The sequence below is a fragment of the Misgurnus anguillicaudatus genome, chromosome 3, assembly GCF_027580225.2.
Source record: "Misgurnus anguillicaudatus chromosome 3, ASM2758022v2, whole genome shotgun sequence".
NCBI classification, from domain to species: Eukaryota; Metazoa; Chordata; class Actinopteri; order Cypriniformes; family Cobitidae; genus Misgurnus; species Misgurnus anguillicaudatus.
This window is the reverse complement of record NC_073339.2, coordinates 10,587,214-10,613,642: the sequence shown is the minus strand read 5'-3', so window position 1 is coordinate 10,613,642 and position 26,429 is coordinate 10,587,214. Positions and strand designations below refer to the sequence as shown.

The following is a 26,429-nucleotide window of genomic DNA, read 5'->3' as shown; positions in this document are numbered from 1 at the left end:
ATAAAACGACAAAAAAGATGCACCGTTTAAGTGAATGGGAAGGCCTTGCGTATCATATGCACGCCAAAGTGGAATTTGGCGTATGTATTGCACGAGTTTTACACTTCGTGCTATTTATACGCATCTTCAGGAGACTGGGCGACTAATGCAATGCGCTATAAAACCATTTTAAAAGTCTGTTCATTGGTGGCTAATTGTCACAATAAAAATAATGGGATGTTTTGTGTTGATATTTGCTTGATAAAAGAACGTTTCAGTAGATCTATTGCATTTCTGTTGCAGTTTGTATTGCTTACGTATCTATACGTGCATGTCCGTGTATATTTGATGGAGTGTGAAAACCTGTATAATGTGGTTTTATGGTTCCATTCTATGGAAATGTTCATGTAGTATGATTTGAGAAAACTATGCCAGGCATAGGTTTTATGAAACGCAAAGATCTCTAAAAGAACCTTACGTTTTCTCTTCACCGACCTTTTTGAATCAAAGTAAAAGGCACAAAAATTGGGTCAATATCATAAAAGGCCTATATTCTGCAAACCTTCGGTAAAAAGCCACACCTCAACGTGCTTGCGCAGTCATTCACCCAATTCATCTTCCGTGCACTAAGAGGACTTTGCTGCTAAAGCATCCTGACGTTTAACCGATTTTGCCAACAACGCGATATTTGTGAATGGCTTTACTCCGGGATTAACCGGGTTTGAAGCAAACTACGTGGTGCTGAGAGCAGAGAGTTTAATGTTTATAATGTTCATAGTCATTTAATACATTTTTGTTATTGATTAAACTCCGAAGGAGCACCCTGAATTTTAAGTGGAAGGATACTATAACATCTGTCACTGTCGCTGCATTCATGCGCGCGAACACACACAATTAAACCAGATCCACAAACCGACATATGCAGATCATGACAGTTATAATACATCTATCTTAATTGTAAAGGGTCATGTTTGCCCACTTGCCCTACATTTAGATGGCATTTTTATTCATCTTTTCTTACCCAAATCCATCGGTTATTCCCGAACCTGAGGCGCAAACGCATCCAACATTAAATGACTGAAAAATGTATATAGGGTTCTTATTCCCTATTAAATAGAATAACTTTCAAAGAAACTGATATAAAACTACAGCATTGTGTCGTCAATCACCATCAGCAGTGAACCCTCACCTTTCATGTAATCCCAAGAGCAACAGATAAAGCACAATGGCCGTGATCTGCCCTTTAGTGTCTGATATAAAGTATTAGCTTTACATAATGAGATGCAATCACGAAATAATATGATACTTAATTCGTTAGAACGAATTAGTAATTCGTTAGAACGAATTAGTAATTCGTTATGATGAAATAGTAATTTAATTCGTTAGAACGAATTAGTAATTTGTTAGAACGAATTTGTAATTCGTAATGATGAATTAGTAATTTAATTCGTTAGAACGAATTAATAATTTAATTCGCTAGAACGACTTAGTAATTCGTTAGAATGAGTTAGTAATTCGTTAGAACGAATTAGTAATTTAATTCGTTAGAACGACTTAGCAATTCATTAGAACGAATTACTAATTCGTTATTATGAATTAGTAATTCGTTAAAACGAATTAGTAATTTGTTAAAACGAATTAGTAATTCGTTCTGATGAATTAGTAATTGGTTATGATGAATTAGTAATTCGTTATAATGAATTACTATCTTGAAATAACGAGATAGGTATTTTTTTTCATTACTTGCGGTTCAGAGCCACCGTAAATTTGTGCTTAAAACAAGCAAAAAAGCCAATTGAATAAGACATTTTTTTTTATTTACTTAATACAAGAAAAATTGTGCATATCAAAAATTTATTTATTTATGTTTTGTCTAAAAACTAGACTTATTTTCTTTAATTTAAGAGTTTTTTGATATTTCTATTGAAAACAAGACAAAAATACTAAGTAAGAAAGTCATTTTTTGCAGTGATAGCGTTGAAATTATGCTGTGCAATTTTGTTTTAAGGGCTTCAAGTCGTCTTTTATTTCCCCCAGCAAATAAAAACTAACATGGCTTGGCAAACACTTTTTTTTAGATTTTGTTCTGGCATTTCAAATAAATTCATACATGTGGAAAAAACTTTGCGTAAATCGCGTTACGTGAATCATTTAAATACTTTTCTCCCGTAAACGTAGCGTCTGAAAGGGAAACTCCTACAAATGCATATGCAATTAGGTCAGTCTCGGCCACACCTTTACAGCGCTAATTATCCACCGCGCGTCTTTAGTAAATCCTGACAGTTGTTATATAATGCCAAAATGATGGTTTGTGATGACACAAGCTGTTAATAAATCTGGTCCTTCATCTCTAGCTAAGCACAATCCAACTTTAGTTCTCTTCAACGACATCATTATGGTTTTGCCATTGTGGAAATAATCAAGATATTGTTAAATTGTTACATAGATACTGTACGTCAAGTAAGAACTTAACTACATTAGAAATTTCATTGCGGTAATCCAAATAACAATAATAATATTGAGACAATCCTAAATAATGTATTAAAAGGTACAGTATGGGTTTTTAGCGGCATCAGGTGGTGAGATTGCGAATTGCAACCAACCTCAATTTCAAAACGCAATGAGAAGCTACGGTAGCTGCCACAGGAGAAACATGTGTCGTCTGAGACAATGTAGGGACGAATATACTCTCAAAACAGTTTATCCATTTAGGGCTACTGTTAAAACATCACATCGACTTCCATGTAATGAGACCCGTGGTGTATGTAGATAAAAACGTCTCATTCTAAGGTTATAAAAAGAATACAGTTTATTATGTAATGTCTATACACCACTGATGATATAGTTATGTAGATTATATTGTATTTCTGTCAAGAGATCTAACTTCTGAAAAGTTACACATTGCACCTTTAAAACTCAAAGGTCTCCCGCTCAGTGCTGGCCACTAAAGGACGTTTAAATTCCTGGTAAGACAGCAGAGCTTTTAGTTGCTTTGTTTAAAATTCCTTCGTGAAGCACAGATAGAGTATGTGGTTTGGTCTGCTTGAGCCAGAAAATGCACTGTTAGTCTAGTAAATGTAAGGGGTTGTTTAAGAGGCGTGTTATAGTGTGAAAAGGTGTACTACACACACTCTTATTTCCAATAGTCTCATTTCTGCTGTACTCAGTCCGTAACAGTCCTCATCCCACGACTGTGTACACCCACAAATATCAGCCTTTTGTGTCTACAGTACTCTGTACTTTGATTCCATTTCCCATCATGTGGCATTTGGGGAAGTGGCACCCTGCAACACTTTTACTTTGCTGGAAGAAACGGGGCTTTAGTAAGACATCTGTGAAGAAGCCGGAACATTTTTTGTCCTTGTGATAAAGCCTTTTTCTCCTCGCTCTGGTGTGTATCTACTGCAGGTCAGTGACCGGTCTGGACAAGGAGTTAGATCTAATACACATGGAAGCTCATACACCTGACAGCAGTGAGTCTTTTTTTCTTGTCTTACCTTCTTTCTTTCTTTCTTTCCTACTTTCTTGTCTTAAATTGTATTAATGTTGTTGCTATTTATCCATCTGTCTATCTATCTATTCATCCATCCATCTTTCTTTCCTAATATAATTCTTCTCAAAATATTCAAGAACTACATTTGCTGTTGATTTTCAACCAAGGGGTGTGTTTGCCTGATGAAGGTCTTTGACCGAAACGTTGCAGTTTTACTTCTTAAATAAAGGGACTTTTTACAGTGTGCAGATCTTTTTCTGTTCTTTGATTCATTTTTGATCTGGCACCTGGTCAAGACTTTTTTGGATGTGCGTATCCTGTTTTCTCTTCAAACACCTAAAAATAAAAATAAAATAATACAACTTTAAATTTTATAATTTTAAGTAAAATATTTAAGTTATCTCATTACCCGCCATTGACGAGTTATCTTGTCAATTAAGAGAAAACATTTGCCTGAAAAAAATCGTCTTCCTGATGAGTTTTTATGGTAATCTCTAATTCCGTGATTATCCACTAGATGCTGCTCTTACCCAACTTATAAAAAACTGAAGCAAAAATGATTTATTAATTTTAAACTCTGTGTATGTTTTGATAATCGTTCTGAATCTGATCAAAATCCCTTCACAAAAATTTTATTATTTCAGCTTTTTGCTCAAAATGTTGTATTTTTGAAGAAAAATACACATATTTAAGAGTTTATAAGCAGAAAAAATATATATGAAAAAAAAAATTCCCGGTTTGTTTGTTTATTTCGAAAGCAGAGGTTCTGTTCTTTCATTTGATAGAAGACATTTTGTGAAACTTTTGTGAAAATCCCAAAAATGCTGGTGGGCAACTTTAAAAAAATTAAAAGGCTGGTGGGAAATGAGTTAAAAAAATGTTTTACCTCAAATGTTCTCACTTTGTGACATCATTTGTTATGTAAACTTGGCCTTAAAGGGATTTGGGGGGAAAACCTTAGATGAGAGCAAGGCTGAGGACAATAACATAACGACACAACAACTATAAAAATAAAGGATCTCTGTTCTTAAAAAAATAACATTTTCTTTCTAACCATTTATTAGTCTGTGGAATGTTATTTCCACTACTTTAATGTAACATGAAGGCTCTGTGGATGTTAAAGGTTCTTTATGGCACCAAACAGCGTGAGAAATAACCTTTCATGAACCTTTACTTGTAACAGTGCACCTAATAGCAAATTTATAAAGGACCTAGACCTTCTCTCTCTCTTTCTCTCCATCTGTCTGTCTAACTCAATCTTTTTCATATTGGTTAATGTCGGACACATTATTACAGATCTTACATCACCTAATGTTCTCTGTTGCTGAGGTATGATGAGAGATTCCAAGAACCAGATAATGGTTATTGGACCAAAGGCTCCGGCAGAATCTAATTAACAGCTCCAGTCCTTTCTTTCTGTCCCTCTCATATCTCTCCTTACAACAGATTGTCAGTATGTGACATGCAGAGCTCACGCCTGCTCCGAGTCCAGTAAGACGTACCCATTTCCTGGCTATATTGAGACCAACTCACTCGTGGTTCAAGATGAATACATGTTCGTGCAGGTACGTATCAGGTCTTATGTGATTCATATCATATGTACTGTATGGGGTTACTGAAAGCTCCATATTGGAATAGAATACACTGAATAATTTTACTGCAACATTTTAATACGTGTATGAGAAACAACTACAGATATGGACAAGAAAAACATACACAATAATAATGCAAAATTCTTTACACTCATTGCATGTTTGTTTGTTTATTATTTCTGTTAATTTGATCATGCTTTGCATCATTTAACACGTTTTACAATATTTGACCAAACCTGTTTACGCATATTTTATAAATATTAATATTTAAAACTTTGCTAACTAAAATAACTAGCTTCCGGTATAACGACTGACGCATGTTCATGAAAGAGTGCGTTTCCATCGTATGATATAGCCTACAAGACGCAGTGGTGAATGCGGACATTTTTTTGTTTCTTGACTGGTGCTTGTTTTTCTCTCTGTGCTTGCGCGTTCATCTTTTGTGAAGGATGAATGGACGTTTCTGGGCTTCAAATCAAAAGCACTATTTACTACCAGTTTAAAGCTTGAAACAGCCAGGACATTTGCAAATATAACTATGATTGTATTTGTCTGAAATAGATAATCATAAACATTGAGGATGGCTTAAGGGTGAGTAAATCAAAGCCGAGTCTCACGAAATTTGTTATATAGTCACTTCGTTTTTTGATTCTTATTTCGTGACATTATCATGAATTTCCGCGTTTTTAACGAATTCCGGTTTTTGTGTGATAATCATGTATTTGTTACTCAACTGCTTTGTCCTATTTTCTTACCATTGTCGCTTCGGTTTAGGGTTAGATTTACATAAAATGACATCCCTACCCAAACCCAACTCTAACCCTAACGCCAGGCGACATAAAATAATTACTCTGAAAAAATTGTATAAACCAATATATAAAGTGACATTCTAATGCAAGCACCAAATCTAACCAAAAGCGACAATGGTTTAAAAATAGGAAAAAGCAGTTGAGTAACCAATACATGATAATCACACGAAAACCGGAATTTGTTATACAATCACGGAAAAACTTGGAAATCCGTGATAATATCACAAAATTATTATTATTTTTTTTAAATTACGTGACTATATCACAAAACCTTGTGAGACCGTTGAAAATACGTCCCTCCGTCACGTCCCGTTATGGATGAAAATCCAACCGACGTCTTTGACGTCAACTGACCGATTCGTGCACATCTAAAATGTCCTCTTCTGGGTGTTAATACATAAAACCCGTACATAAAATTTTGAATACACGCAACGTCAGACAAATATATACATATACAAATGTATACAAGCGTATATAAATGCCTTTTAGGACATGTTGTGCATTTGTGCCGTCCAGCCGCGACTAACTTTGGACGGGGAGACGACGTTGATTTCGGACCAATAGTACAACATTTGTGCCGTCCTGGGGCGACCCCTTTGGGCCGGGGAGACGACGTTGCCATCCGACCTATGTTTGCTGGGTGGGTAGTAAATCATGGGGTAATATACATTTTTGGGTAAACTTTCCCTTTAAATTTACCATTTCTTATAGTTTTATAGTCTGTATAGTCTCCACTACAAAGAACCCTTTGTGCAACAGAAATGTTTTATGGATGTTAAAGGTTCTTTATGGAACCATATACAGCCTGACTATGAACCTTTATTTTTAAAAGTGCATGCAGAAAACAAACATTCCTATAATTGGACTTCTTACAGTAAAATCTTACAGTTACTGAGATATAGCTTGTGACAATTTTTCCTCATACAGATTCAGCAGCCCCCTACATCAAATTTATTCAAATTGGATTAAAATGGATTACATTGTTCTAACTTCTCTCATATGTAGGATATTGCTGACCGCTTTGTCCATTTTCTGTTGTGAAAGTTGCCAAAAGGAAACCCTTTATCCAAATGCATATTGTTCTAGCCAAAGTATTTCAGACAGGTAATCAAAGCAATGCACAGCACGTATAACATCAATTGTTACGGCCTTTTGAAAATCTTTAGAGCAGAGACAGAAGCAAATGGTGCCTTTCAATTATCTTTAGATGATATAATGGCATCCACAATTAATAAAAGTCTAACACAAAAAGCGAAGCTCTCACTTTGTTCTTTCCGATAAGGATTTCCCAGAAGAACAGGCCGGTTGGGATCTCTCCACGTAATCTTACGGAGAACCCACTGGGAACTACGTTTGCTTTATATTTCTTGCACTGCACTAGTAGAATAGCGATGCTGTTGTACACAATCTTGCGAAAGTCACAGCAACTTTATACGCTTGACTGAAATTCTGAAATGAACAACTTGTTATTACTGCATCAAATTGAACTAAAAACCTAATTGTGAAACAGAGCACTATATTTTGTTTCTCATTTGAAAAGACTTTGGTTGAAACGCTTTGGTGTTTTTGCTGGAGCCCTGGAATAAACAGGGTTTGATTTATTAGACTTGTCTGAGATCATGCACCTTGTTGGAGATAAAAGACCAAAGATATTGTTTTAGTTACTTGCCTTCTTTCATTCGGTGACTGAGCAATAAGTGGGATCCAAAAATACCCTATGGGACTTTTACACTGACAGTGATTAAATTGTTGGAGGTTTCGACTTGTCTGTATCCACGCATCAGGTGATCTTCACTTTTTTACTCTTGTCATCTGGTTATTAATTTGCATTAAAGTGATAGTTCACCCCCAAAAAAATCATTTATTCATTCTCACGTTGTTACAAACCTGTATCAATTTCTTTGTTATGATAAACGCGAAGGAAGATATTTTGAGGAGTGTTTGAAGTCAGAAGTCCCACTGATTATTCTTTTTATCTACTATGGAAGTCAATGGGGCTTCTGATCGGTTTGGTTTCAAACATTTCTCAAAATATCTTCCTTTGTGTTCATCAGAACAAATACATTTATACAGGTTTGTAACAACATGAGAGTGGGTAAATAAAGACAAAATTTTCATTTTTGGGTGAACTATCCCTTTAAAGTTGGACTTTGTTCCACTGCCAACTGTTGTTTCCTTATGTTATGACCGAGTCTCATTGAAACTGAATGAATTGCAGTCCTGTGTGTGTGATTGTGATTATATTTAGTGTATATAATGTGTTTTATCAGTATGTGTGTTTGCTGGACTCAAACCCGTGACATTTGTTCTGCTAATGCAAGGTTCTAGCAATTATAATACTGAGTAATATATGAGTCCATTTTTGACCATTTTGTCTGACAGTGTGCGTTTCTGTGCATGTTTGCACTCAATTCTGAATTTTTCTTTTCTTATGTGGCACATATCGAATATGACCCACAAATGCATAAGCAGGAAAAAGCGCATAGATTCCGGTATTCTCAGTCCAGGAAAATATCGAATATTTATCTGATACATGCATTTGCATCCGTAATGTAAGTGGACAGATCAGACATTCTCATCTCAAGATGTGTTGTATGTCACTAGCTATGTTTCTATCCATTTATTGTAATGCACATTTTGGAGATAAATGCTGGATGAAAAGGCCAAGATGTGCATTTAAATTCTAAAAATGCTTCAGCTCATTGGATGGAAACGCATTCACAAATTTTTAATGCGATATTCCATTAATGTAAGTTTAATACGCAACTTTGGATGGAAACATAGCTACTGATAAAGCGACGTTGGCAAATGACATCAACTCTGGTTCACACCGTCAGTGATCACATGACTCTTTTTTAGCAGCGCAAAGGAGGAAGAAGACTCCGCTTAGTAGAGTAATGCCGAAGTTTCATTGTTGTTACAGAAATAAAGCGGGTGGATTGATTCTCTTAAATAAATCTTGTATGTAAACATTGTTTAATCATTATGTCTGTGTCCACTGCATATCGCAACTTTTAACTTTTGGTTTAAAAGTGACGTAGAATGTAAAACTGTATTTACCTAGGCATAGATGGGTCATTCTACAAAAAAGGTGGAAATGCTTGTCCCTTGCTTTTGCAGACCCCTTATTTATTTAATTTCATCCAATAATCCCATAATGATATATATATTTAATAAATGAAGAGTTTTGTTGCAAAACGAGATAAATCCATTTTTTAACATTTTTGTCAAAACATGTTGTTATCATGTTATTATTTTGTTTTATGGTGCTACTTAGCTGTATTTTTTAATTGGAATGCACAACCAAAAAACAAGATTTCTGAACAATTAAAAAAACGGTGGTTATCTCGTTTTGCAACGAAACTCTTCAAATATAGACTGTCCTTAACATGAGAGTTTATTTATGTAATTTTCTTTTTTCCTTTTTTAAACTTTTTTTTAAATGTCTGGTCCTGAAAATTGTCCTTTCCCTTTGATCATACATGAACGTTGAACTGTGTACTTATTAATTAAAACCATGTTTTTTATAAAACAAGCCTAATTTACATTTACCTTTAACCCTGTGTGAATTTACTACAACACTGAAATGGTAAAAAATACACTACTAATATGAATAATATCAAATAAATATTTGTCCCCCAAATTTATGTCATTGGTGTTACCCTACCCAAAGCACCTTTATTTTGAAACAATGCATCAGCTCTTTGAAGTTTTTCTTGGGGCAAGAGGTCAGTGAAAGAAGTGCAGTGGAGAAAGGCAAAAGGTTTGTAAGATGTCTTACCTTATTTGTCTAAAACATCATGATATATCTAAGAATTTTGAGATAAGATTTTTTGGATGTCATTAGTGTTACTCTTTTTTATAGCTGGGAGTTTTAAAATCTTTACATAAAAATACATTATACTGAATAAGTATGTGATTGTTACATCTCTGATGAAATAGCACATGGCTAATGGCAGCCATTTTGTTAAAATGTTTGTTTTTTTCTGTAAATTGTCATTAGTATTAACATCATTGGTGTTACCGTCATTGGTGTTACCGTCTTCTCTAATAAGTACTTCCTAAGCACTATTCCTTTAACTGACCAACATAAAAGCAAACAAACAAAACAAGATAGAAAAATTTTTAAGTTTATGAATTTTATCATATTCATTATCTATTATTATATTCTCATTTTGTCAGGTATTGAAGATACAATGTCATGGATTCTTTATTAAAATGTATTAAAAATTAAACATAGATTAAGCTCACCATTTTGCAGATTCATAGTTTTGACTATGAAGTTAATTAATTCTATTATAGAAGTTTTGGGTGTTTTGAAAGAAGTTCATTTAAGCAGATTTCCCTCACCCGAATTCCACCTTTTCTGTAGAATGACCCAGATGTATAATAAGGGTTCTGTACAGGGTAATGACATATCGTCAGCCTCAAAGGTGATTATTTCCTCCTTCTCATGTAGGCCAACAGCCCAATTTCAACATAACACCATCTGTGACATTACAGTCGAGATCTCGCTACTAACATTAAATTACACATTAAATTAAGTACAATGTTGTTACAATGATAAAAACAAAGTTGTGGCTGCTGAGTTAGTATGCTAGTTAATGCTATATGCTAGCGTTTAGCCTGAAGTTCTACTATTGACGTTACAGTTACGTTTTGCAGGATCATACTGAAAAAAACCCCACAAACTTACCACTCAGAAACGTCCATTAACAATCTTCAAACAATTGATTTTTTTCTCAAAATCTGTATCTTTGTCTGATACAGGCTCAAACATAAGGGGCCCTATTTTAACGATCTGAAACGCAAGTGCGAAGCGCAAAGCGCAAGTGACTTTGTGGGCGGATCTTGGGCGCTGTTGCTATTTTCCCGGCGGGAGAAATAAGTCTTGCGCCGGGCGCAAATCAATAAGGGGTTGGTCTGAAGTAGGTTCATTATTCATAGGTGTGGTTTGGGCGTAACGTCAAATAAACCAATCAGAACGCTATCCAACATTCCCTTTAAACGCAAGGGCGCAAGTTCCATGGCGGGTTGGTATTATTATGACGGATTTACCAGGCGCACGCCAGGAGCGGTTCACAGCCGAGGAGACCCACGTTCTTGTAAGAGCAGTCAAAGACAGAGACGTTGTTTTGTATGGGGATATGAGAAACCCGCCCAAATCAGCATCGGTTAAACAGGCGTGAGAGGAAATAGCGCAATTGTCTCATCAGCTGCGCCAAGCACTACAATGATGTCAGGAGACGGGGGGATCCCAAGCTTGCCAGCATAAATCGGGCACGCCGGGCACACAGGAGGACATCGCTGCATCCACCCTCACCGCTGAAAGGGTTTGGGGGCTTTGAAATCGGACACAAGAAACGCAAGCAAGGTCCAACCCCAAAGTACACTTACAAATCAAGTTCACATACATTAAGGTTTCTTATGAAAACATTTTCATTATTATTTACATAAAATAAACGTAATGCAGCCACACAACAAACTATGAAAATATTTTAATCGTTATTTGCATGATAATTGTTTAACGCTCCCACACAAAATAAATAAAAACTATCACCACAATGCTCACCACAATGATTTCCCTTATCTCATGTATTAATATTTTTTATTGTAACAATTTATGATTTAATGATTTCCGTTATCTTATATTTTTTATTGTAACAATTTATGATTTGCAAAAATAACTGTTGCATCTGTGTAGATTAGATAAGCAATGCGCGTTGTGCGCGCTATACATTATGGTCAAGCATGCGCCCTTAAAATAGCATAATGAACCACGCGCAACGCGCCACTGACTTTAGACTAGGTTTTTTTGGTTAGTAGCGGAATTGTTTTTTGAAACTGCAAAATAGCATAAGAGATGGTTTGCGCCGGAGCACGCCTCCTTTTTTGTGCTGAACCGCCCAGGGAGCGCAAGTTCATTCCCTAGTTTGCCGACGTGCGTCTGTGGAGGGAAAAACCCGCTGTGCGCCAGTGCAAAATACGAAATGATACATGCGTCAATGACAAAGTCAATTGCGCAGGGTGCAAGATAGGGCCCAAGGTCTGTTTGCACACACACAGAGCTACTGAAATGAGCTGCTCTGAGAAACAGCCAATCAGAGCAGAGCTCCACATTATTATTCATGACCCTTTCAAATAAGTTAATGATAGACCATTTTATTATAAAGCCAAATCTTAGGGTTGTAAATGGACATGTAAAACCATTGCTGGATAATTTTTGCACTTTAGGAAGCCGCATACCTTCTATGTAGATATCAGAAAACAATTTAACATATTATTTCAATGCATTCTTTGGCACCTTTAGCTGTTCCAGGTCAGTATGTCTACCTTGATTTATTTTGCAAAGTGTTTTGTTGATATTGGATACGAGTCCCTTAAATGATTAAAAGATGATGGAATCGGGTTGTCAGAAAAAAATCGATCACAGGCAACAAATCAGAATTGGGCATCAAGATTTGCAGTGTGAATCCAGCCTAAATTAACTAGATTTGTGCCATTTGTTGTGTTCAATGGATCAATAAATTTATGCTCATGGGAGGAAGTAAAATTTAGGTGCAGGGTAGTTTTGGGAAATTTTATTTATGTTTGCCTAAACTTTGTTCTCTTCAGCACAATACAAAATGATCAATGCCTGGTCTATAGTCACTGACAAGTCTCTTATGTTTGGAAATTACAATATATATTGATGTTTTGTTGGCTAATTTAGGTTTATCATGAAGTTCTACAAATTGTTGAGAAGTTTCAAAACATTTATTCCCAACTCTCTTTGAAGTCCCTCAGCAGAGCAGATAACAAGCCCTGCAAATAATGGCTAAATGCTAAATCCCAATGTTTTGAGATGTTGCATCACAGTCCAAAGAATGTGAAAAAGACAAATCGATAATCCCAATTTCTTTCGAAGTTCAGCTGCCTCTGGAAGCGATCGATCTCTTCTGCCTCATCTTTCTGTTGCATACAGAGACGCTGAAATGCTGTTTGTTTAGAAGTTTCATCAGTCTCTCTCTCTCTCTCTCTCTCTCTCTCTCTCTCTGTGCAGCTTTCTGTGCTTCTTCAAACCGTAATTGTTTTTGTCATATAATCATGGACCCATTTTATTCTCATGTTCAAATCAGTAGCCTGTGTATGTGTATTTGGCTTTTAAATGAAATAACGAAAAGAGGTTGGACAAATTAAAAGCGGGAATGAAGTACCTTTTGTGCTTCGGATGAATTATGTAATTTATTTTCCACCCCCTTGCGCAGCTGTACTGTAGATATGACAAGACACTGACAGTTCCTGCTGCGTATGCTAACAATCGGTGTTTCTTTGCAACACGCACTATCATTAGCTGCAACAATCCCCCGCCGAGCGGGGCCAGGCAGGCGCGTCGCATGCAAGAATTAAAGATTTCTCCTGACAGAGAATAATGAGAATATTGATCGTCCTACAAGATATTTACACTCTCCACTCGTGAAATGCAAAGGCCATCGATACACTAAGACCAAGCGGTATCCTCCAAATCGAGGAGCGTTTCAGAATAACCTGGGCATTTGGATACTGAATCAGCGCTTTGAGTTTATAGCTTGGGTTGATGATCTAGAACAGGCAATAGGTTAAAAGCTGAGTTTCTCATTAAATATACACAGAACTGAGATACGGCTGGATGGTTTGACAGTATATTCTTTTCAGCGCTACAAATGAGGCCGGCATTTGTATACTTTTCATCGTATAAGCAAAATAGTAACAAAGTAACATGGAGTATGAATTGCAAAGCTTAGTTTAAATTAAGCATTAATGTCATTAATAATTGCACACACACACACACACACACACACACACATTGAAATAATTGATGACGGGCCGCTGAATTATTTAAAAATTTGTGTTGCATCGTGCCGCATTACCACGTTGGATGTGCATTATTGTCAAATAATTCAAAGGACCGGAGTCAATTATTCCGCTTATACCACGGTTACCACAAACATTGCTCTGGTGCCAGAGACATTTTTAAAGATTAGGGGTGCGGTTATTGAAAAATACACCCATGGAACATTTCTCAGCCAATACAGCATTCAGTAGGTTCGTGGTATACGTGTATTTATACTACGGGTCCGTTGAATGCTTGAATCTGATTGGCTGAAGAAAGTTTGAGGTGTTCAATAGACCCGTTCACGGTTCACGTCACAGGCAGTTCCCACTGCGCATGTCGGGGTCAGAAAAGCTATTACAGCAGATTGAGTTGCGTATTATTCGGTATCGTCAAAAATGCCTACTTACGTCGTGGGCTGTGAAAATCGCACCAGGTCTTCTGTTAAGTTTTCGCGATTCATGCAGAATCTCAAAAACAAAAAAATACAACATCTGCGGCTGCAAGCAATTAACGTGCAGTTTGGAACAATCAATGCAAATATCAAAGAGGCTTGTGTTTGTAGTGCTCACTTCATTTGAGGTAAGTCATCATTTTTCAGCCCTGTTAGATTAAATTATAAAGCCTGGATGGTATGAACAGTTTGACCCCATGCTGCGCGCGCACCCGATAGTCATTCAATATTTACAAACCTTGAAGGGGTCTATTATTTTCTGGGAAATGCATGGCATACATAGCTCCAGGCAGCTCTCTTGACAACATTACAGTTCCATATCACTTTGCATAGTTAACTGTAATAACGGACTAACAAAAACAACATGACAGACGATTTTCCGAGGCAATAACTGCGCTGTTTAGAGACGCACAAAGGTAGCCTCATTCACACAATCTTTCTCTCTTGCTCGCCCTTTCTCTCTCGCTCACTCTCTCTCTTTCTTTCTTTCTTTCTCTCTTTGTGTCTCTGCCGTTTTCTTTCTAATAACTTCATTAATAACTGCATTAGATTGCTATGAACGGCTCAAGTCTCTATTGCCAGCTTTAAAATTACGTTTTGGAACAAGCAAAAGAGCTGTTGGATGAGACGTGGAAGAAATAGTCATACTCACAAAAGCAATTTAAGTACAAAATCCAGACGAATCCCTTTAAATATTTCATGTGATCAATGTCTTGAGGTGTGGTAACCATGATATAAGCAAAATAATTGACTCTGGGCTGTTGAATTATTTGCGTCGTGGCCGCATCACCACTTCCGCTGTGCAATATTTTGTCAATCATTCCTTATATAAATATAATGCAAGTGATCTCCTGAAAAAGGCTAAAAAATGCCTTAAAAGGACACTTATGTACTGCTGTGTTGATTGTATCTTAAAAGTATTAACATCATTTGAATCACAAGTATCTCAGCTTTCCAAAAATATGTGACATAGTTGTTGTATGTCATGAAGTTTTTTGTCAAATAATGCAGTTTTCCTCCCACGGTACATTGGAACGCTAATGGGTTAAGTACATCTGTCTTAAATGTGATTCATTTATCACATAACCTACAGTAAAGATTGGAGATGAGACAGAAGATGCGTAAATGATGAGGGAATTTTCATTTCTAGGAAAAAAATTACTTGTGTATTATCCAAAAAAAGCTTATCCAAAGCTTTTTATTTTTCATCTCTTGATTCTTCTAAAAAAATGTGTCCATGTTAAAAATGACTCATGCTGTACAACCAAATCTCATGCTATTTTATACGTATTTTATGAGGCGGTTAATTAAATTAATTTTATGACCAACATTGTACAACTTTTTTTCACATTGGGATTAGGGGTGCGGTTAGGAATATGGTATCCTTATTGTTGTTATTTTCTAATAATTGTATGATTTGTTACAATTCACTTCAGACAAATGTATACAATTCAGCCAACTTCAAATTTCAGGTTGTATTGTAATGTAAGATAACAGCTAAATAATAGTCAGTACTGTTTTTGAATGTTCCAGTTGTGTTGATTTACATTATTTGCTGTGTAAGATTTGTGTTGTTTTTTCCATGCAGGTGACCACAACGGGCAGGGCGAGTTACTACGTGTCCTATCAACGAGAACCGTTTGTTCGCATTAAAATTCCTAAGTACTCTCTGCCCAAGGTAAGATACTAACAGTTGCAAATAATTCAAATTAAAAGTCCTGTTTTTCCTGTGTTTTTGAAGCCATGATTGTGTTTATTATGCGCAATAACATATCTTCATGTTTCGTGTGTAAAAAAGCGGGATTTTTCACAGAATTTACTTATCTGTATAGCGCTGTTTTCCCTGTCCTCAAAACGGGCTGATGTCTTCCTTCTTGTATGTAGTCCCTCCTTCAGAAATACGTATCGAGTTCTGATTGTGTACTTTGTTTAGTGTGTTGTGATTGACGTATTCCTGTGGGCGGAGTTTAGTCAAAAACTCTTATATTGATGTCATTCAACTGCGAAGTAGAGGGCTGTAGTCCAAACTGGCCTGTCAGTGAACTTTGAGCTTTATCATATTGCAGGTATTATTTATGCCTTAACAGCAACATTACACACTAACTAATGTTTGAAAAATGGGATCAGGAAAAACGGGACCTTTAAAGGCATAGTTCACCCAAATAAAAAAAAATGTGCTGTTTATTTATTCACCCTCAGGTCATCCAGCCTCTCATTGCCACTTATAGAGCGGAAGCATCAAGCGCATTCCTGTATGGTAGATGCTCTGCATTAACGCTAATAACGGTTACTTAAAAAAATTGTTCAATTAACCTAATATAATTAAGGAACACTTGTTCACCTAATTAGTTTAGGCTGTACAACAAGAATAAAATAAGTTCATTTAAGCAATTTTTTTGTTACACGAACTTTTAATAAATTTACATTTTAAATTGGTTATAACAATATCTTGTACAATAAACAAAGTTTAGTTAAGAAAAACGTTTCCACACAATTAATTCTGGTCTGTTCAACAAGCACAAAAAAATTTCATTCAAACAAAAATGTCTTGTTAAACCAACCTAATAAACGTCAGTTTCTATATCATACTAATTAGCAGATACACATTAGCATGCTAATAATAAAAATAACATTCGATAGGTAAAATGTGCATGTGATTTTAAATGCAAATTAGTTCGGCTCTGCACTAAATGACAGTGCCGTAGTTGGATAATGCAGATTAAGGGGGGTATTATCCCCTTCTGACATCGCAATGGGAGCCAATGCTTGCAGAGAATGGTTTGTCAAAACCATGTCACTGAGTTGATCTTTTTCACAGTTTCTAATTTGATACAAGCACTGGGGAACCAAATATAGCACCTAAACATAGAAAAAGTCAGATTGTGTATGATATTTCCCCTTTAATGTAATTTAAACTTTGGACAGTATGTGAGTTCATCATACTCTGCATTGGGCTATGTGTGAAAAATAAGCACAAAAAAAAAATCTGAAAATAAAAACTGCATGTAAACAGAAGTAAAGCTCCAGTAAACAACTTACTCTGATTATTGAAATAATCGCATTATTGGTGCACATGTAAACATAATCAATGAGAGAAGTATCTCACATGCACAACCACAAGCGACACTCTTCTGGTAACCAGTGATGTGCTGCTCAATGTATAAACAACCCGGACACGACCGACGTTTTCAACTAACCCGCCCGCAACTTGGACCGCAAAAAAATACTTTACACTGTAAAAAATGTTATTGCAGCTGGGTTGCCGGTAATTTACCGTAGATTTACATTTATGTTATTTACTGGCAAGAGTTTGTTCAAAGTTAAATAAATTTTAAATAATAACAAGTCTTTATCTTTACAGAATAAAACTATACAATAACAGCCTCATGCAAAGCATTCTGGGAACCAGAAAGCATCATCAACCTTTTTCTGTTTTTTTGCTTCAGATTTTGTTTCCCAGAATGTTTTGCTTGATGATGTTTTTTTAGTTTTACTCTATAAAGACAAAGACTTGTAAATGTTTAATGTTCATTTAACTTTGAACAAAATGTTGACAGTAAAAAACATACATTTAAATCTACGGTAAGTTACCAGCAACCCAGCTGCAATTTTTACAGAATGTTTTTACAGTGTACCTGACCTGGCCCGCATTTTTTAAAAGTATTAATTGTTAAAAATAATTAATTGTCATCTTTATTTCAAACAACCCCACCGACCGCAACCTGAATATCAGGCACCCACTCATTTTGAATCAACCCTTACATCACTGATGGCAACTAACCAATTCGAAAAAATATAACACAAACTCTTCTAAATCAATAAGATAAGCAAACAATAAACACTATAAAGTCTTTTCTTTACCTAAAAATGCATAAAATAATGCAGTTGCATGAAAAGCTTTCTGGGAAATACAGATCCACCACCCTGTTATAATATTAACAAAAATCATTAATGTGGTCCCAACATAAAATTATTTAGTAAATGTAATTTTTTATTATTTAAGTGGGTTGAAAATTGTGTTAAAGTCTTTTTTTTGAGTCTTTAATAACGTTCAATTTCTTAAAAAAAAAAAAACAAAAAACGATATATTAGATGTATCTGCTTTTGTTTTCTCAAAGTGGCAGATCCGTTGACTTGCATCACAGAGCACTTCGGTTTTACTTGGATGGCCTGAGGGTGACTAAATAAACAGTAAATTTTTATTTTGGGGACTATCCTGATAATTAGTCATCTTAATAATGCTGCGTGATATTAGTCCTTTTAAAGAGATAGTTCACCCAAAAATGAAAATTCTGTTATCATTTACTCACTCTCATGTTGTTACAGACCTGTATAAATTTTTTTGTTCTGACGAACACAAAGGAAGATATTTTGATAAATGTTTGTAACCAAACCATTCGTGGACCCCATTTACTTCCATAGTATTCTTTTTCCTACTATCGAATTGAATGGGGTCCACGAATGAGTAAATGATGACAGAATGTTCATTGTTGGGTGAACTATCCCTTTAAAGTTGTTCTTAACATGGCCAACCTTTTTATCATTGATACAACTGTAGTCTCATGTGAGAGCATTTATTTGTCAACCTGCTTTTTAATGTTGTTTGTGTGTAAACTTTTTAATAAGGAAAAAAGTACATTTTTGAAGAGGACTGCGACAAAAAACAGCACGTTTCTCGTTTTTATTTTGAAGCTAAACAACTAGGGCTAAATGTTTACTGTTGGCTTTCTTCAGTCAGCAGCAGGGTTTACATTCCAACACATGTTTCACTGATCCCTGCGTGAACATGTAATCCTGTAGCTACTGCCCACTGAGAGCTAGCAGGGATCCTCGCTAATGACTTCTGCTTTCTTCTGTCTCCCTTCCTGTTTACATTCTCTTTTTTTACAGGACCTGCATATCGTAAGTACGGATCAGAGTCAGGTCTTCGCCGCCGTCCAGGAGTGGAATCAAAACGACACGTATAACCTGTACATATCTGACGTGCGGGGAGTTTACTTCACTTTGGCATTGGAGAACGTCAGGACGAGCCGCAGCCTCGGGGGCAACAGCATGATCGACCTTTACCAGGCATAACTTCATTGCTAACATGTTAACACGTTAGATGCTAGTTGTTAAAATTCATGTCAGACTCAACTCCTTGCACTGGTACTCAATGTCACACATTGTTTTAAGTCTTTTGGGGAATCAGCAAGCGTAAATGAGAGTTAGCACATGAGACAGGGCCGATGAATTGAGTTGTAGTTAAAAAATTTTTTAGGGCGGCCTTGAGAAGAAGGGGAGGTGCTACTCCTGTGGTCTTCAAATTAATATAATTTACATAATATATGTGTATAATATATTCTATTTATAGATTTTTAACATTGAGTCCAAAGGTTACTTCAGCCAAAATGGAAATGTTGTCATCCTCACCCACATGTCATACAGAACTTTATTGGTATTTCAATATCGATCTGCGTGTATTTCTAATGCATGGCCAAATTCAAACACTAGAGTGCTTTCTATTTGCTTTCCATATGAATCGGTTCGCCTATTGACTTCCACAAGGAAATCCATTCCCGCTTCCTCCGGGCATTAAAACATTAGCATCAGAATATGGCTGCTCTCAGCATATACTGTATGAAATCGCTTTAAAATTAGCAGCTCTCCGGCAAAACGAAAAAAGTCGGGGCATGAAATATTCGCTTCCCGTGTCCAAGGAGCTAAAAATGGTCTCCATTAGTGAGTGCAAGCGAGGATTCATTAATGCACCGGTTATGATGCGTTTCTCCGCTGCTGTGCCAGGGCTGTCTCAATGCACGCTCACCGTGCCAATACTGAATCAGCAGTCCGTCCATATCTCTAATAGATTTCAGCAGTCTTCATTAATGCTTATTGAAAACCGTTAGGTGTTTTTTTTTAACAAAGCTCCAGATGGAGTCGTCATATAGATGGTGTTTCTGTCTGGACGTTTTTCATATTTATTTGTCTATTGATCAGTGAGCTGTTTTGTTTTGCATTTATACGCTTCTTTTTTTGACAAATTGCTTGGTAATGCATATGATGTTTCTGGCACGCTGTGTGCAATCTATTTTGGTGTTGTATTTTTGTCTTTCCTTTAAAAAGTATATTAGTATTTATGATTATTTATGGTCATTTATTTCCAGTAAAATGACCAGAATGCTGATCAGCATGTTTAGACGTACCCAACTGAATTCCTATAGTTTAACCACCAAGCTTCATTAGAAAAAACACACTACACTTTGCTAACACACTCCAACGGTGTCGACATATTGCAAGAGTCCAGAATGTTAGTATAAATCAGTGGCGGCTGGTGACTTCTTATCTGAGGTGCACAATCCTACTGTACACTGTAAAAATTAGCTGCAATGTATGCAGATGGTTGCCAGTAACTTACTGTAGATTTAAATTTATGTTATTTACTGGGAAAAGTTTGTTTAAAGTTAAATGTAAAAGAATACTTTGCACTTTTAGTTTAATTCTGTAAAGATGAAGACTTGTTCATGTTTAATGTTCATTTAACTTTAAACAAACTGTAAATAACATCAATTTAAATCTACAGGAAGTTACTGGCAAACAGCTGCTAGTAATGCTGTAATTTTTATCGCGTCTTTCTCTCATTTTGGCCGTGTGGCGCACGTGCCCGCTCGTGGTGTGAAGCGCGTACGCGCTATTCTCCGAGATGCATCTGACGGCCTTTTGCGCCGCAAATTATTATTATTATTTTTTAATTATTTTTTTGGACGACCTAGTTAAGGCGGTAGGGTTTCCCAGCTTAGGCGGGCCGTCCGAACTGCAAAGTGCTCTGGGAAACCCTGCAGTAATGAGGACTATATTGAAGCAAAAGTAGTTAATAGTTAATCCTCTGGGGTCTAAGGGGTTTTTAGGGCCCTGGAGAAGTTTTGACATGCACTGACATTTGTGCTTTTTTCAGTTGCTTAAAAACATAATAATGGCAAAAGTCTTATAACACTGTGTTCAGCACAAACTGGGCTACTATATTATATGATCAACATGTATGTACAACATGTTTGTATTTTTGAGAGAAAAATGTTTATGCGTGGTTTTTGAAAAAGAAAAAAATGTAAGTGGCTGATATAAGTCCAAAAAACCCATACTAAACATGTTTTCCCAAGACTTTTCAAAACATGATCCTAGTCTAGAGTTTTTTCTTTAAAATGATGTGAAAATCATTCTGCTTACTCATCCACATAAAACAATATATTGATTTACAATTTCAAAGTCACTTTTTGGTTAGGAAGGCAATATGCAAGGAGGCTGGAAGCTCTTGAATAATCTGTGATTGACAGCTGAAGAACAAAACACTTGCATAATGAGCTGCATAATGAGCCTTTAGGCAGTAAGACGATGCCATTATTGTTACGTGCTTGTTTGTGAAAGCAACACAAAAGAAATGCCTTCCCGTGATCCTGCGTTAAATAAACTTTCTGTGCAGAGATATACGCGAACAAACAGGGTTTTAGATGTGTTTAGATGCGTCTTAATACAAAGTGCGTCAAATATGAGGCATTGTGTGTGTGTTTGTGTGTGCGTTTGGCGTCGATCGCGTCTGACGGAAGCACAAAGAAAACATAAGCGCCTGGAGATAACTTATATTTACAGGCGAGAGATCATCTTTTATAATGATACCACATAGCGCATCAAATATGAGGCATCGTGTGTTTGTGTGTGCGTTAATTGGACATCAATCCCGTCACACTGACGAAGCACACACACTCGCGTCTGTCTGGAGATAACTTTACGCTCGAGTAAACAAGTAGATGTGATGTTTGCAATCGCATATTTTATAATGATACCACAAAGCGCGTCAAATATGAGGCATCGTGTGTTTGTGTGTGCGTTTGGACGTCAATCGCGTCTGGAGATAACTTAAGTTACAGTCGTGAGTAAACAACTAGATGTCATGTTACCAACACTTGGATTAAAAGTGAGAATTAGACCTTAAAAAGTGTGATCAGAATAATTGATATGATTGCTGCTATACCAGGCTCACGAAATGATGTACCTATAGTAATGTACTTTTTTTATTATTTTTCGTTATACCGTCACGAATTTCCGTGTTTTTTCGTGATCGTATCATGAATTTCTGTTTATGTGTCATTGTCACGTATTGGTTACACAACTGCTTTTTCCTACTTTTTAACCATTGTCGCTTCGGTTTAGGGTTAGATTTGTTGTTTGTGTTAGGATGTCATTTTAAGTATTGGTTTATACTTTTTTTTCTGATTTATTTATAATATTTTCTGATTTTTAGACCATTGTCGCCTGGCGTTAGGCAGGGATGGGCAGTATTTCAAATACATGTATTTAAAATACGTATTTGAAATACAAAATAGTATTTTGTATTTTGTATTTTAAAGCCTTTGAAAAAAATGTAATGTAATTTGTATTTAAATACATTTAAGCTGAGTATTTTTGTATTTTTAAAATACTCAAAATACTTTGAGCCAGTCAACCGGGTGCTGTTTTCATGCATCAACTAGATCAGACCAGACACCAGAGTTCAGGTAAGCAAATATATCTGTGCAGCTTTTAGTGGGGAATAACTGAAATGTTGGAGTGGGAAAAAAATTCAAAAGGAAAGGAAATTCAAATTCACACTTGCACGTTGGCAGGCAGTTGCAGTTGCATTTGCACGTTGCACGACTGAGAGAGAGTGTGGAACGCTGACAAATAGGCCTACACTTTTGACTTAAAGGAAAACCACTTTTTTAATACTTTACTATGTTCTTAACTCAACTTAGACAAATTAATACATAACTATCTATTTTCAATGCATGGAGAAAGAGCACATAGTTTGCAGCACTTCGACCTCAGCGCGCAGTAACATCTTCACAGGAGTCATGATGTTACTGCGCCAGAGGTTGAAGTGTTGCAGACAAAGTGCTCTTCCGCCATACAATATAGTAGGGGTGCATCGAAATTTCGGTCGCCGAAAATTTCGGCCGAAAATGGCATTATCGGTTTCGGGCTGAAATAAAAAATCCAGCCGAAAATGTAAACCAAAAATGAATGTCAACCGCGCCCCTCCCATCCGTAAACTTGCGCTTGGGTTTCACTCACGGTGATCAGTCGTCTCCCACCCCTCCCCTTCGTGCTCAAGCAGGTTTCACTCACGGTCGAGCTGTTTGCACGCCTCTGCAAAGATTAAGCATGTCTTGATGTGTAAACTTTAGAGAGAGTCGCGCTAATGTGTCTCATACTGCAATCCATTAACATACATTTGGCGAATAAAGCAATGAAACACAGCGTAACGTTTTTATGTGGAGCGACTGTTGCGCTGTTTGGGATTCACCCTCGGTCTCTGTATGTGCGTTTAAGTGCCCTCGGTAGTGCACATACGAGAGAAACGCGTTAAAAAAAAACAAGCAAACATAAAATCTCACTGTTATTGACAGGGCACATATAAACAAAATTATCTCCACAGTATTATTTTTCTAATAAAAACATTTATGTCTTAAGTGTATGTATAGATTACAGTCAGATTAACCTACTTAAGTCTGTGTCATTAATGTTGATCAAACAACTTATTACAAAGAGACAAATAGCTCTAAAAATAATAATATATTTAATTTATTGTGTTATGATTCATTTAATTTGATTTCTGTACCTAATGCTAATTTCAGACCTTATTAATGTACAACTTTTAATGTTCTCTTTTATAAATGTTTGCAATTTCTTTATTGTTTATTAGATTTTTCCCACCCGCTTTTTGCTGATCCGAAAAATAATCTGATCTGTGCCTCAAAAACTGTAATGTGATCCGAACTGTGAGTTTTTTTTATCCGTCACACACCCCTAGTAAAGTTATACACAGTGATAGCCATAAATGCAATTGTACTTATAATTGACATAATAATTTATTTCGGTGTTTCGGTTTCGGTTTTTCGGCCTTGGTTTGCTTTTTTCGGTTTTCGGATTCGGCCAAGAATTTTTATTTCGGTGCATCACTACAATATAGTTCTTCTTACTCGTGTAACTACTCATGTAACAGTCTTTGAATGGGGAAAACATGGAAGTGTTCGGTGGCTTCTAAATTCTTCCCTGTTTGGATCCTGAGGAATAAATGAGACTAGGCGAAATGCTAACACATTCATGACATGCTGTGCAAAGATGAAGTGCACATATTGAAAAAATATATGTATGTATTCATTCAAGTTGACGTAAGAACATAGTAAAATATTGAAAAACTGGTGTTTTCCTAAAGGCCCTTCACACGTGACGCGGCAAGTGGTGGAATCAGCACACAGTTGCTGATTTCTTTTTAGCTTTGTGCAGTTGAAGCCTTGTTTACACTTTTGCAATTTGCATGGCTCTACTCTACGGCGTGAACCTGCAGGCTCCTCAGTAAACCTACAAGACTTTTATGCTTGACGTGCTCTCCGTTGTATAATTCTGTAAATGACAGAGGGCAACTCGTGAGTATTTGTTCTCAAAACCATCAAAAAGCAGCGATGAGAGAAAGTAGTTTGCTGAATAATTTGTCAAACACTCGTCTCGTGAGAAGTAAATATGTGGATTTCTTCATATAAACTGTTTAGGTTGTGGGTCGTCGACACATGAAAAAGTTTTTATGATGTTTTTATAAAACATCACTTTACTTCAATGGGTGTTCATAAGGCTGACATTACACTTGTGTCATGAATATGAAGGAGATTTTATGGACGTTTATGACAACTGTTATTAAGTGTCATTTGTTCAATTATGTCATTTTATTGCAAAGATGATATTGTTTGAGATGTACATCATGCTGTGTCATGACAACTTGACATTAACCAAGACACCATAACTGACCACTTTTTACCAGTGATACAAATATAATTTGTCATTAAAATGTCATTAAGTGTTAATACTCTGTTAAATAGTTTTTTAACAGCGTCATGAATATTCTTCAGTTCATAATGTTTATTTGACCGAGTATTAATAATATTTGACATAGTATCAACACTTAATGAAATTTAAATGACAGTTTAATATAATGTTAACCCACAAAGCTAGGTAGTTTCTTAAGTTTGATAATTATTGTTTATGATTTATAACAAGTTGTGTTGTATTGGTTTATGTGTCAAGTTGTCATAACAAAGAAATCTCAAACAATGTCATCTTTGCATTAAAAATTACATAATTGAGTAAATGACACTTAATGGGAGTTGTCATAAATGTGCATAAAATCTTCTTCATGTTCATGACACCTGTCATGTCTTAATTATGAAGGTGTCTTGTCAGCACACCCCTTCAAGTTTTTTATTTCCTACAGGGCAGGGGAAAGCAAGAGGTATGTAAAATAAAATGAAAGTTTCTAAGCAGTTGCACACATCTAAATACTTTTTGGCATTCAGAAATAGACCCAGAAAGATTTCAGCCTAATAGGGATAATTGCACTGAATTTTACATGTATTTTGTGTATTTTCAAAATACAAAATACTGTATTTGTATTTAAATACATTTTTCCTCACAGTATTTTGTATTTGTATTTAAATACATTTTTCGACACAGTATTTTGTATTTGTATTTGAAATACATTTCCATGTATTTATGGCCATCTCTGGCGTTAGGGTTAGAGTTGGGTTTGGGTAAGGATGTAATTTTATGTAAATCTAACCCTAAACCGAAGCGACAATGGTAAGAATACGTTACAATAACACATAAACAGAAATTTGTGATACGATCACGAAAAAACGCGGAAATTCGTGACTGTATCACGAAAAAGAATCAAAAAATTACGTGACTATAGGTACGTAAAAAAGTAATTTATAATTTTTAAGCTTTTTATCCAATCAAACCGCAGCTATCACACTCACCTGTGTGCATTTTTTGATCACAGTCTTGACCTCTGTAATATGGCGGCACCGTTGGGATACAATCCACCGGTACTGTATATCTACATTCTTATATCTATAATCGAACGATCTTATTTAACAGTAGCACTTAGAACATTGTGAGAATTAAGTAAATCAAAAGGTTTTTGGAACAAACCTAAGAGGTTTTTTTTGTTTTTTGAGTGAACTGTTCCTTTAAATGCAACTCACATTCAACCTTGTTCTTTAGGGAATCCATTGACAAAGTTATTGTAAACGTAAACCATCACCCGGCCGATCAGAGATTTTTTTACAGACCCGATTTGGCGAATGCACTGAATATGAACCTCTCTCCCGCCACCAGTGCATCCGTCCTCCGGGAGAACATTGGAATGGAGAGATGGAAGCTAAAGGATAATAAATAATTACCG

The 26,429-nt window shown here is 36.0% G+C and overlaps 1 protein-coding gene across 1 annotated transcript in view; it reads left to right on the top strand.

The window, feature by feature from the left end:
• Positions 1 to 26,429, top strand: part of sorcs3a (sortilin related VPS10 domain containing receptor 3a) — a 314,187-nt gene that overhangs the window by 226,473 nt on the left and 61,285 nt on the right. Inside the window, exons 6-9 of the mRNA XM_055204570.2 lie at positions 3,388 to 3,452; positions 4,919 to 5,037; positions 15,768 to 15,857; positions 19,070 to 19,249. Of these exons, the coding sequence (XP_055060545.1) occupies positions 3,388 to 3,452; positions 4,919 to 5,037; positions 15,768 to 15,857; positions 19,070 to 19,249 (454 nt within the window). The remainder of the gene's footprint in view (positions 1 to 3,387; positions 3,453 to 4,918; positions 5,038 to 15,767; positions 15,858 to 19,069; positions 19,250 to 26,429) is intronic.